The following is a 13,796-nucleotide window of genomic DNA, read 5'->3' as shown; positions in this document are numbered from 1 at the left end:
CACCACTCTGATGGTTAAATTCACTCTCAAGCGAGCCAGAAGTTTGAAAACCATGCCTCTGCTCCAAATTGCCCACTGAGAGCTTCATATCACAACTTTCAACACTGGAAAGTGCTTGCAGGGGAACTCTTCCCTTCTCAAAAAACATTGTCAAACCCATTCCATGTCATATTTATCTAGCTGATGAAAGCTCCTTTTGAGGCTCTTGACTTCTGTCATCTGAAGTGTCTGACCTGGAAGGTCTTGTTTTTGTTGGTGATCACTTCAGCTTGCAAGGTGAGTGAGCTTCAGGCCTTAGTAGCGAATCCATCTTACACAAGGTTTCATCATCACAAAGTAGTTCTGTGCATGCACCTGAAGTTCCTGCCTAAGGTGTCAGCATTCCTTATTAATCAGTCAGTCGTCCTGCCAGCATTCTTACCAAAACCTTGTGGCCATCCTGGAGAAAGTGCACTGCACACATTGGCTGCAGGCGAGCCTTGGACTTCTATCTGGAGCAGACTAAAGCCCATAGACAGTCCACCCAGCTTTTTGTTTTCTTTTTATCCAAACAGGATGAAGGCAGCCACTGGAAAATGCACTCTTTCTTAATGGCTAGTAGACTGCATCTCTTTCTCTTATGCCCAGGCTGCCCTGATTCTGAAGGGTTATGTCATAGCTCACAACGTCAGAGTGATGTCTGCATCGGAAGCCTACTTGAAGTTGGTCTTCATTGAAGAGATTCGCAAGGCTGCAATGTGGTCTTCAGTCCACACATTCACATCTTGGTACTGCCTTTAGCAGCATAACTGACACGGCAGTTGGTTTGGTTAGACAGCCCTGCATAATTTGTTTGGTGTCTAGAATCCTACCCCACCTTTCAAGCCCAGGTCTGTTTATTAATGTTATTTGTTCTGATTGGCCTTGCCGTTGCAAGTCCCTATTGACTGTGGTTTGTTGTTTTCAGTGAGCCTGGTAGCTAGGGATTCCCACATATGTCCTGCTTGTCCTTGGAGAAAGCAAAGTTCTTTGAGGACAGCAGGGCTAATATTCTCACATACCCTCCCATTGCCCTTAGGTGTGGCATTCATTAGTAATTTTTTTGATAGGACTAAGAGTCCTGCGTGCCTCAGGCTGGTGGGAAAGCACTTGCATGTACACAGCATGGGCCCAACAAAGGCGGCTTAAAGCAATATGAAATGCTAGGTATCATCCACATTGAGACTCTGTTGGGGACATAACTTCGCTTTATGGACTGGTCTTATAGGACAAAAGGAAAGAAAATTATCAGGTAAGACATAATTCCTCCATGCTATACATCTTGGGGGGAAAACATGTTGGTGAGACAGATAATGACAAAGGGAGAGATACTAAAATGGGAAGATAAACCAGAGATCCAGGAAAAGAGATGCAGAATTTGAAAACAGACTAAGCACATTTTGAATAAACAGTGGGCTGTCCAAACTAAATTAGTGCATGGTTAGAAATACATCTGAGTAAAAGGGGAATGTGAAGAGGGCATTTTTAGCCAGCTTTCTAAATACACTACTTAAGAACATAAGCCTTGCCATACTTGGACAGACCAAAAGTCCATCAAGCCCAGTATCCTGTTTCCAACAGTTGCCTATCCAGGTCACAAATACCTGGCAATATACCAAAAGTGTAGAACAAATTTTATGCTGCTTATCCTAGAAAAAAGTAGTGGATTTTCCCACTGAAGTTACATGTGTCAGCGCAGCCTGAGGAATTTCTCCTCAACTTTGGGATGATATAGGAGAATTCTAAATATACTTAGCTGATAAGGAAATAATAAGAAAATTGGTCTTTCATTTATTTAGCTGTCATATTATGCAGAACTTTAAAAACCAATGATAAGATCTTAAATCTACACCTGAGTTCAGTTGGCAGTCAGTGAAAAGCAAATGAAGTTGAGACAGTCTCCAGGGACATAAGAATAGCCATACTGGGTCAGACCAGTGGTCCATCTAGCCCAGTATTCTTCCAACAGTGTCCAGTCCAGGTCACAAGTACCTGGCAGAAACCCAAATAGTAGCAACATTCAATTCTGCCAACCCCAGGGCAAGCAGTGGCTTCTCCCATGTTTATCTCAATAGCGGACTGTGGACTTTTCCTCCAAGAACTTGTCCAAATCTTTTTTAAACCCAGATACGCCAACTACTGTTACTACATTCTCTGGCAATGAATTCCAGAGCTTAATTATTCTTTGAGTGAAAACAATATTTCCTCCTATTTGTTTTGAAAGTATTTCCATGTTATTTCATTGAATGTCCCCTAGTCTTTGTACTTTTTGAAAGAATGAAAAATGATTCACTTTTACCCTATCTACACTGCTCAGGATTGTGTAGACCTTAAGCATATCTCCCTCAACCATCTCTTTTCCAAGTTGAGGAGCCCTAACCTCTTTAGCCTTTCCATATATGAAAGGAGTTCCATCCCCTCAATCATTTTGGTCGCTCTTTTTTGAACCTTTTCTAATTCTGCTATATTCCTTTTGAGATACAGCAACCAGAACGGAACGCAGTACTCAAGGTGAGGTTGCACCATGGAACGATACAAAATGTTTAAATGTAAGATAGCAGACAGACCACAGTGTTCTGAATTTCTTGTAATTTAGATAAGTATTTTTTTTGGTAGCCCAGCTCAGAAGGAATTAGTCTAGTCATTTTTTAGGGGACTAGAAACTGATCACGAGTAGCTAATTTGCCCACTGTTAGGCTTAATGTGCATGAAATAATTTTTTTTTTAAAGCATGTTTACTTTATGGGTCTGTGGTCAGATCTCAATTGACTAAAACTCCTAGAATCCAGACTTGCTTTCTTTGTTGAAGCACCTCACCCTCTATCATTAGTAGTGGACTAACTCTGTGAATTTAGTTTTTCCTTATTCACAGGGTCTTAGTTCTGTAAGGGTTGTGCTTCAAACCGTTATGACCCATTCAGATGGCAATCTTAGAAAGGCAGTGAAAAATCACCATTCGTTTTAGTCAAGGTTTCCTCTCTGTCGGTGCCCAGTTCCAGCTATAAGAGTATATCTGGAACCAGAATCCTTCAGACCCAGTCTGATCAGCTAAAGGTATAACATAAATGTTAGAGGTTAGATAAAATGTTTGCCCCTTGAAGTAAACCTCGGAGAAACCTCTGAGAAAAAGATAAAGGGCACTTGCTGAGAGTGCTTTAAAGGAAATTAATTAAACTAGTTTAAGAAAGTACCCCTGTCTTCTGTATGACCAGAAGTCATAACAATATTCTGTTAACAGTAGTGTCGGAGGTAGCACCGAAATTGGTGAATACAGTCAGCCGAGAAAAAGACACAACATCATTTCTGTACCAAAATGAGATTGAAAACCAGACTGACTCCAGCCTAACTTATCATTCTCATCCAAAAACAGCTTACTATGTTGAAGCACTGTTCTATCTACCAACTGCTGTTTAAGGGTGCAAAAGTTGGTTTCTTCAGCAGGGAGCAAAGAATTATTTCTTTGCACCACTCTAGGCTGTTTTGAAGATTCTTCCCATTATATTTTGAAAAATAGCAAATTTATTTAGTTCGTCTGCATTGTTGTAATATCTTTGTGATAATAAAGACTTAGTGTTAATAGGAAGGACAATTCTTCAGCTCTCTTGTTTTGACAGTGATTTTGGAACCTAATACCAATAAGGAATTGTCCATAAAACATGATTATAAAATCTACTTAATGGGCGTAAACAGGCTAAATGTTGGGTATAGTTATTGCAGACAAGATATTTGATTTAAACATATTTATGGATAATGCCTATTAAAGCAAAACAATAATATTCTTGTCTCCTATAGTTTTAAAAGAAGGCAGACAGTTCACGTATGAGAAAGCTGACTTATCTAATATCCATGCGATGCTGAATAGTAATGATGTCAGCGAGTACCTCAAAATCTCACCCCATGGGCTGGAGGTAAGGAACAGTAAAGCAGTGGGATAACATTGATACTGCATGATGATGCCTGTTAATTGATGAAAACGTCACTTTTTGGGGGTGGGGCTCCTTATGTTCGGTTAGGCTTGCAAGCATGATAGTGTTCCCTTAGTGTGCCAGTTTTTTCCTCTGCCAATCTTCTCTGTAAATCGCATGTTCTCATAAAGGTTTCATAATATGCCCTTCAAGGGGGCTGTAATACAGCCAAGTATATAGATCTTATCATTATGGAAAATTGAGTTTATTCAAGTTTATTTCCGTATTAAAGGTATATGGCATCATATTGTAACACTATATACCCATGGGTAATTTGTTTTTGTGGTGGGGGGAGGGGGAGCTGATGAGGTTTCAGCTCCTTTGCAAGGGAGTGTAAAATTTATTCTCCGAGGACAAGCAGGCTGCTTTTTCTCACATATGGGTGACGTCCATGGCAGCCCCAGGTCCGGAAAATCTTTCTAGCAACAAAGCTTGCTAGAGCCTTCGAGTGCGTGGGTGCGCCCACCTTCCCGCCTGTTGCGCGAGAGTCCCGCTTCAGTCTTCTTTTTTCCGCTGTCAAGAGCAGCTGTGTTACAGTGGTTCTGTTGTCTCAGGAAAAGAGCCTTCACTTCGCCGGCTTTTCTTCGTTTTCTTTCGGTACAGCTTGTGCTTGAGCTGTTCCATTTAAAAAAAAAAAATAGTTTTCCCCTTATTTTTTAGTTTTTGTCCTAAATAAGTTTCCTTTTGTTTTTGTGTGTGGCCTTTTTGGCCGCCCGTACGAGTTTCTCCTCTTTTGTGCTCTTCTTTTGGCACCATCGCGAGTTTTCATTTCGCCGCCGCTATTTTTCCATCGACATCAAGGATCGCCAGCGGCTTCAAGAAGTGCACTCAGTGCAACCGGGAAATCTCAGGCACTGACCCTCATGCGTGGTGCATTCAGTGCCTTGGGGCCGAACATCGCCCCGACGCGTGTAAGTTGTGTCTTAGCCTTAAAAAGCGGACACAAGTGTCGAGACAAGCACAATGGGACCGTCTGTTTGGAGCTTTGCCCGGTACTTTGACGTCGACAGCGGTACCGAGATCGGCGGCGGTGTCGATGTCAGTACCGGAGAGTGCATCGACCCCAGGAACGCAGGTAATGGCTATCCTCAGACCATCACACGCTGGTGGCAGTGAGCCATCGAGTGGGTCTCCACCTGTCTCAAGGACTCCTGTGGTACAGGCCCATCGGGACCGACCTCGAGGAGGCGTTTGGATTCCACGTCCTCCTCGTCAGTACCGAGGAGTACCGGTGACGTACCTCGAGCGAAGGCGAAGAAGCACCGTCATTGGTCCCCTTCTCGTCACGGTACCGACAACTCTGGGGCGTCGAGGGATTCGGCACCCAGGAAGCGTCGACACCGGGAGGACCGCTCACCCTCCATACAAGAGGGGTCGATGCGCCGGTCTCCAGACAGCCCGGTACCACCTCCTCGTCCTCAGCAGATTCTGGCTTCGACTCCTGCACTGCTCCCACAGCCTTTCTCGACAGACACTCTTGACGAGCGCCTCCAAGCCATTCTTCCAGGGATCCTGGAAGGGCTGCTGCGACCCTCTGTTCCAGTACCGGGGGTGCTTGTGCATACGGTACAGTCGATAGATGCGGCGGCTGTCTCCCCCCTGCCTGTGGTGAGGCCTTCGACGTCGGTACCGCTTGCAGCATCGGCCTCGGCTGCCACCCAAGTTTATTCCCCGTCGACATCGATGGAGGGAGCTTCATCGCCACCTATACAGGAGTCAGTTTCTCGGCATCGCCATCGGGGCCATAGCACCTTGAATTCGAGACGGGCTCAGCTTCGGACTGCAGTCAGGGAACTCCTGTCTTATACCGCGGGAGAGGCCTCGTGGGAGGCAGAGGAAGACCCAAGATATTTTTCTTCTGAGGAGTCTTGTGGTCTTCCCTCTGATCCCACTCCTTCGCCAGAGAGAAAGTTTTCTCCCCCTGAGAGTGTCTTTCTCGTCCTTTGTGCGGGAAATGTCTGTGGCCATTTCCTTCCCGGTAGTAACTGAGGATGAGCCCAGGGCTGAGATGTTCGAGGTCCTCGACTATTCTTCGCCACCTAAGGAGTCATCCACTGTCCCTCTACATAATGTAATGTCCTCAAGCAAACATTGTTCAGGAACTGGATGAAACCATTATCTAACCCCACCATCCCTAAGAAGGTTGAGTCCCAGTATTGGATTCACGGGGTCCCGGAGTTGATGAAGACCCAGTTGCCTCATGATTCTGCGGTTGTGGATTCCGCTCTCAAGAGAGTCAAAACTATGAGAGATTTCACCTCGGCCCACCCGGGCCAGGAAGCTAGCACTTTGGACTCTTTTGGGAGGAAGGCCTACCAGTCCTCTATGCTCGTGTCCAAAATTCAGTCTTACCAGCTCTACACGAGCATTCACTTGCAGAATAATGTGAAGCAACTGGCGGACTTGGTCGATCAGCGCCCTTCGGAGCAGGCCAAGCCTTTTCAGCAGGTAGTCAGGCAGCTGAAAGTGTGTCATAAATTCCTGTCCAGGGGTGCTTACAACTCTTTTCATTTGGCGTCCAGAGCCATTGCTCAGGGTATAGTGATGCGCAGACTCTCATGGCTGCATGCCTCTGACCTGGAAAATCGAGTTCAACAGCGGCTTGCGGATGTTCCTTGCTGGGGGGGATAATATTTTCGGCGAGAAACTCGAGCAGCTCCACCAGCGGGAAACCGCACTCGACAAACTCTCCCACCGGGCGCTTCAGCATCTACCTCATCAGGTAGACGTTTTTACGGGGGAAGGAGGAATGCTCCCTATACTTATCATAAGTGTAGGTACAATCCACCTTCCCGCCAGTGTGCTCAAGCTCAACCCCAGCACGCTCGTTAACGTCAACAGCGTGAGCCTCGACAGGCCCCTGCAGCTCCCCAGCAAGAGCAAGGGATGGGCTTTTGACTGGTTCCAGGCGAGCATAGCCGCAATCAAAGTGTCCGTGCCGGACGATCTACTGGTCAGGGGGAGGTTAAAAGTTTTTCACCAAAGGTTGGCCTCTTGTAACCTCCGATTGGTGGGTTCTTCAAATAGTCCGGTGGGGATACTCCCTCAATTTGATCTCCAAACCTCCAAATTGCCCACTGGGAGCTCAGTCCTTCAGCTTCCAACACAGTCAGGTACTTGCAGAGGAACTCTCCACTCTTCTCAGCGCCAATGCGGTCGAGCCCGTACCACCGGGGCAAGAAGGGCTAGGATTCTATTCCAGGTACTTCCTTGTGCAAAAGAAAATGGGGGATGCGTCCCATCCTAGACCTAAGGGCCCTGAACAAATATCTGATTCGAAAAAAGTTCAGGATGCTTTCCCTGGGCACCCTTCTTCCCATGATTCAGAAAAACAACTGGCTATGCTCCCTGGACTTAAAGGATGCTTATACACACATCCTGATACTTCCAGCTCACAGGCAGTATCTTCAATTCCATCTGGGAACACAGCACTTTCAGTATTGTGTGCTGCCCTTTGGGCTCGCCTATGCGCCCCAGGTGTTCACCAAATGCCTGGCGGCCGTTGCAGTGTCGCTACGCAGGCTGGGAGTGCATGTGTTCCCTTATATCGACGATTGGCTGGTGAAGAACACCTCGGAGGCAGGAGCTCTACATTCTCCGAGGACAAGCAGGCTGGACATCATCACGCATGGGTCGTCGTCCGCGACGGCCCAGGAGCTCCGGAATTTAAAAGCAAAAATTTTAAACCTTCTAGAAGCACCGCGACGGGCACGGGGACAACGCACTGCGCATACGCGAGTGACTTCCCGCCCTTGCACTTCCCTTTTACCGCTTCTCAAAGAGGAGTTGTTTTTTCTGCCGCACCTCGCGTTCTGGCCCAGGAGACGTTTTTCGTTGTGTTTATGCGCTCCGGTTGTAGCTTTCGCTACCTTTTTTTCTCTACCTATCTAAACTAAAAAAAAAAAAAAAAGAATTCCTTATTTTTCTTAGTGTTTTCCCCGTTTTTAAGTTTCCTTTCTCCTCCGGTTGCAGCCGTCTTTAGGCCGCCCGGTCGCATGGTTTTTTCCTTTTTTCGTGCCTTTTCGTTGGCACCATCAAGTTGTTTGATTTTTCAACCGCTATTTTTCCTCCCATGTCATCGAGAACTCCCAGCGGCTTCAAACGCTGTTCCCGCTATAATCGGACCATCTCGTTGACCGATCCTCACGCCTGGTGTCTCCAGTGCCTCAGGCCCGACCATTTGCCAGCTTCGTGTAAGCTTTGCAAGTTAATGAAAAAGAGGACCCAGGTAGCTCGAGAGGCTCAGCGTGAGAAGCTTTTTCCAGATCGGTCTGGTCCTTCGACATCGGTACCGAGGTTGATGGCATCGACGTCAAAGGAAGCTGCATCGAGAGTCCAGGTAATGGCTGCCGAAAGACCTGTTACAGGTGGCAGCAGCGAGGCATCGAGCGGGTCTCCACCCATCTCCAGGCCTACTGCTATGCGGGACCCCGGGACTGCCCTGAGTCGGACCCGGCCCCGAGGAGGCGTGAGGATTCCACGTCCTCCTCGGTACCGAGGACTGTCGATGACGGGCATTGGGCGAAGGCCAAGAAGCATCGCCATCGATCTTCCCGTCACGGTACCGAGAGCTCCGGGGAGCAGAGGGAGTCGGCACCCGAGAAGCGTCGGCACCGGGAGGATCGCTCGCCCTCCATTCAAGAGGTGCCAGTGCGTCGGTCGTCTGGCAGTCAGGTACTGGCTCTCGAACCTCATCTGATTCTGCCACCGACTCCCATACCGATCCCACAGCTTGTTCCGATGGCAGCCCTCGATGAGTGTCTCCGGGCCATGCTTCCAGGCCTTCTGGAGGGGATGATGCGTCCTTCTGCCTCGGTACCGCAGGTGCTTGCGCCTCCGGTACCTATTGCTCAGACAGCGTCTGCCCCATCTCCTGCGAGGAGGTCCCCGCCCTCGGTACCGCTTGCGGTGCCTGAGCCAGTTGCCACCCGGGTGGACTCTCCTTCGACTTCGGTGGAGGAAGCTTCGCCGGAGTCCAGGCAAGGTTCCAGTTCTCGACGCCCTTCACGAGGTCATCGATCCTCAAGGTCGAGGCAGGATCGTGTTCGGGCTGCTCTTAGAGAGCTCTTGTCCGACACCGAACAGGAGCACTCATGGAGTGAGGAAGAAGACCCCAGATATTTTTCGGAGGAAGATTCTCAGGAGCTTCCATCTGATCCCACTCCGCCTATTGAGGTTAGACAATCTCCACCTGAGTGTCTCTCCTTTTCATCTTTTGTGAGGGAAATGTCTAGGGACATTCCTTTTCGCATGGAGGCTGTGGATGAGTCCAGGGCTGAGATGTTCGAGGTCCTGGATTATCCTTCTCTGCCAAAAGAAGTTGCAACAGCCCCCCTGCACAATACACTCAGGGAAGTGATGTTGCGGAATTGGTCTTGCCCTCTATCTAATTCAGTTGTCAACAAGAAGTCCGAGTCCCAGTACAGAGTCCATGGTGAGCCTGTGATGGTGAAGGCCCAACTTCCTCACGATTCCATGGTGGTGGACTCTGCTTTCAGAAGATCTAAGAGTACTAGGGACTATGCTTCAGCGCCCCCGGGCAGAGAGTCTAGGACCTTGGATTCATTTGGGAGGCATACGTATCAGGCCGGAATGCTCACGGCCAAGATTCAAACATTCCAGCTGTACACCAGCATCCACTTACTGAACTCAATAAAGCAACTGTCCAGTTTGGTTGAAGCTCTTCCTCCTGAGCTTGCCGAGCCTTTTCACCAGGTGGTCAGGCAGCAGAAGGCGTGTCGCAAATTCCTGGCCAGGGGAGCTTTTGATTCTTTTGATGCGGCATCCGGGCGGCTGCTCAAGGTATCGTGATGCGCAGACTCTCCTGGCTGCATGTTTCGGACCTGGATCAGAAGACCCAGCACCGTATGGCAGATGTTCCTTGCTGGGGGGACAGTCTTTTTGGAGAGAAGGTTGAGGATATGGTTGATTCCCTCAAAAAGCACCATGATGCTATGGACTCTCTCGCCCGCCAGACGCCTTCTGCTACTACCTCCTCTAGGAGGTTTTTTGGAGGGAGGAGGAGTGCTCCCTATTCCTCTAATAGGCATAGGTACACTCCTGCTTCTCGACAGCCTGTTCAGGCTCACCCCCAGCAGGCCCGCTTTCGTCAGTGGCGTGCGCCTCAGGCCCCTCCGGCTCCCCAGCAAAAGCAAGGAACGAGCTTTTGACTGGCTCCAGAGCAGCATAGCCGACATCAAAGTGTCTGTACCGGATGATCTTCCTGTCGGAGGGAGGCTTATATTTTTTCACCAAAGATGGCCTCATAACCTCTGACAGGTGGATTCTTCAAATAGTCCGGTCCAGATACGCCCTTAATCTGGAATCAAAGCCTCCAAATTGTCCTCCGGAAGCTCAATCTTTCAGTTCCCGCCACAAGCAGGTACTTGCAGAGGAACTCTCCGCCCTTCTCAGCGCCAATGCGGTCGAGCCTGTTCCACCCGGGCAAGAAGGGCTGGGATTCTATTTCAGGTACTTCCTTGTAGAAAAGAAAATAGGGGGGATGCGTCCCATCCTAGACCTAAGGGCCCTGAACAAATATCTGGTCCGAGAAAAGTTCAGGATGCTTTCCCTGGGCATCTTCCAATGATTCAGGAAAACGGTTGGCTTTGCTCTATGGACTTAAAGGACGCCTACACTCACATTTCGGTGCTCCCAACTCACAGGCAGTACCTTCAATTTCGTCTGGGAACTCAGCACTTTCAGTACTGCGTGCTGCCCTTTGGTCTCGCCTCTGCACCCAGAGTCTTCACAAAGTGCTTGGCAGTGGTCGCAGCATCGCTACGCAGACTGGGAGTGCATGTGTTCCCCTATCTCGAAGATTGGCTGGTGAAGAGCACCTCGGAGGCAGGAACTCTACGATCCTTGCATATTACTATTCAATTGCTCGAACTACTGGGGTTTGTCATCAATTATCCCAAGTCCCATCTGGTTCCTGTACAGAAATTGGAATTCATAGGAGCTCTGTTGAACACACAGACGTCTCGAGCTTATCTTCCCCAGGCACGGGCGGATAACCTCCTAGCTCTCGTGTCCTCAGCTCTGCAGATGTTGAGACTTCTGGGCCACATGGCCTTAACAGTTCATGTGACACCCATGGCACGTCTACACACGAGATCGGCTCAGTGGACCCTAGCTTCCCAGTGGTGTGAAGCTGCGGGGGATCTAGAGGATGTCATCCATCTTCCCACTGAATTTTGCAATTCCCTTCACTGGTGGACCATTCGCTCCAATCTGACCTTGGGACGCCCATTCCAAATTCCTCAGCCACAAAAAGTGCTGACGACAGATGCATCCCTTGGGTGGGGAGCTCATATGGATGGGCTCCACACTCAAGGAGTTTGGTCCTTCCAAGAAACACATTTTCCGATCAATCTCTTGGAATTGCGAGCGATCTGGAATGCTCTAAAGACTTTCAGAGATTGGCTGTCCAACCAAGTTATCCTAATTCAGACAATCAGGCTGCTATGTATTACACCAACAAGCAGGGGGGCACCGGATCTTGCCCTCTGTGTCAGGAAGCCGTCAGGATGTGGCTTTGGGCGACTCAGCATGGTATGCTTCTCCAAGTCTCATATCTGGCAGGCGTAAACAACGGTCTGGCTGACAGGTTGAGCAGGATCATGCAACCTCACGAGTGGTCTCTGAACATGGACGTTGTCCGCAAGATCTTCCGAGCATGGGGCACCCCCTCAGTGGATCTTTTTGCCACTCAGTACAATCACAAAGTTCCTCAATTCTGTTCCAGGCCCACGGCAGGCTAGCGTCAGATGCCTTTCTCCTTCATTGGGGGACAGGTCTCCTGTATGCTTATCCTCCCATTCTTTTGGTGGGGAAGACTCTGCTGAAACTCAATCAAGACCGCGGAACCATGATTCTGATAGCGCCTTTTTGGCATCGTCAGATTTGGTTCCTTCTTCTTCTGGACTTGTCCTCCGAAGAACCGTGGACATTGGACTGTTTTCCGGCCCTCATCACTCAGAACGAGGGGTCGCTTCTGCATCCCAACCTCCAGTCTCTGGCTCTCACGGCCTGGATGTTGAGAGCGTAGAAGTTGCCTCTTTAGGCTTTTCGGAGGGTGTCTCCTGAGTCTTGCTTGCTTCCAGGAAACATTCCACAAAAAGGAGTTATAGTTTTAAATGGAGGAGGTGTGACAGCAAGGCCCTAGACCCTTTCTCTTGTCCTACACGGACCCTGCTTGAGTACCTTCTACACTTGTCGGAGTCTGGTCTTTAAAAATGCTCAAAAATTATTTCTAGGTGCACGAATTTGGATATATCCTGATGTTACGAGGTCAACCCAGGATAAACGTGTAAATGCCTGATAAAATATCTGGATAATAAGTATATTTTTTATGAACTGGAACAATTGAAAAGCTTTATTGAGTTAAAGAAAATTGCCAAATGACTTTTGGGGTTTAGGGTAGAGTTGTGTATATTATCTGTGGCCTCGTCCAGGTCCTAATTTCTACAATGAACAAATAAGTTAAAAGTTCTCCTCAACTTAATTGACTCCCCCCACTGTTTTATTTTGTGGTTTAAGAATAGGGATAAATTTTTCTTTGTAAGAGGTGTTTTTCTTTTTCAAAAATGTTATAGTATCTCTGTATTACTTGTGCAAGGTTGTCTTGTATAATTATTCGAAATTATAAATAAATAAATAAAAAGACTAACTTAGTAAGAGTTCACCTTAGTGCAATCAGTGCTTATCACCGTGTAGAAGGTCAGCTTATCTCTGGACAGCCTTTAGTTCGCTTCATGAGAGGTTTGCTTTTGTCAAAGCCCCCTGTCAAACCTCCACCAGTGTCATGGGATCTCAACGTCGTTCTCACCCAGCTGATGAAACCTCCTTTTGAGCCACTGAATTCCTGCCATCTGAAGTACTTGACCTGGAAGGTCATTTTCTTGGTGGCTGTTACTTCAGCTAGTAGAGTCAGTGAGCTCCAAGCCCTGGTAGTTCATGCTCCCTATATTAAATTTCATCATAACAGGGTAGTTCTCTGCACTCGTCCTAAGTTCCTGCCAAAGGTGGTGTCGGAGTTCCATCTGAACCAGTCAATTGTCTTGCCAACATTTTTTCCCCATCCACATACCCGCCCTGGTGAGGACAAGTTGCATACCTTGGACTGTAAGAGAGCATTGGCCTTTTACATGGAGCGGACGAAGCCCTATAGACAGTCCGCCCAGTTATGTGTTTCTTTTGATCCCAACAGGATGGGGGTTGCCATCGGAAAACGCACAATCTCCAATTGGCTAGCAGATTGCATTTCCTTCACTTACGCCCAAGCTGGGTTGACTTTGGAGGGCCATGTCATGGCTCATAATGTCAGAGCCATGGCTGCGTCAGTGGCTCATCTGAAGTCAGCTTCTATTGAAGAGATTTGCAAGACTGCAACGTGGTCATCAGTCCACACATTCACATCTCACTACTGCCTTCAACAGGATACCCGACGCGACAGTCAGTTTGGGCAGTCGGTGTTACATAATCTGTTTGGGGTTTAGAATCCAACTCCACCCTCCTAGGCCCATTTCTGTTCTGTTCCAGGCTGCACTCTCACTTAGTTGTGTTTGTTTTTAGGTCAATTTCAGTTATGTCCTCGCCGTTGCAAGGCCCAATTGACCATTGTTCATTGTTTTGAGTGAGCCTGGGTGCTAGGGATACCCCATGCGTGATGATGTCCAGCCTGCTTGTCCTCGGAGAAAATGAAGATACTTACCTGTAGCAGGTATTCTCTGAGGACAGCAGGCTGGACATCATCACAACCCTCCCTCCTCCCCTTGGAGTTGTTCTTTTTCTCTTGCTTGTTATATAACT

General features: G+C 48.1%; 1 protein-coding gene across 3 annotated transcripts in view; it reads left to right on the top strand.

Moving 5' to 3' along the window:
- Positions 1 to 13,796, top strand: part of RSPRY1 (ring finger and SPRY domain containing 1) — a 663,702-nt gene that overhangs the window by 377,483 nt on the left and 272,423 nt on the right. For all 3 annotated transcript variants that reach the window (XM_030203731.1, XM_030203729.1, XM_030203730.1), the window contains one exon: positions 3,811 to 3,926. In XM_030203731.1, coding sequence (XP_030059591.1) covers positions 3,811 to 3,926 — 116 coding nt within the window. The remainder of the gene's footprint in view (positions 1 to 3,810; positions 3,927 to 13,796) is intronic.

This window comes from Microcaecilia unicolor, chromosome 5 (genome assembly GCF_901765095.1).
Source record: "Microcaecilia unicolor chromosome 5, aMicUni1.1, whole genome shotgun sequence".
In the NCBI taxonomy this organism is placed as follows: domain Eukaryota; kingdom Metazoa; phylum Chordata; class Amphibia; order Gymnophiona; family Siphonopidae; genus Microcaecilia; species Microcaecilia unicolor.
This window is presented reverse-complemented; position numbering and strand designations above follow the sequence as displayed.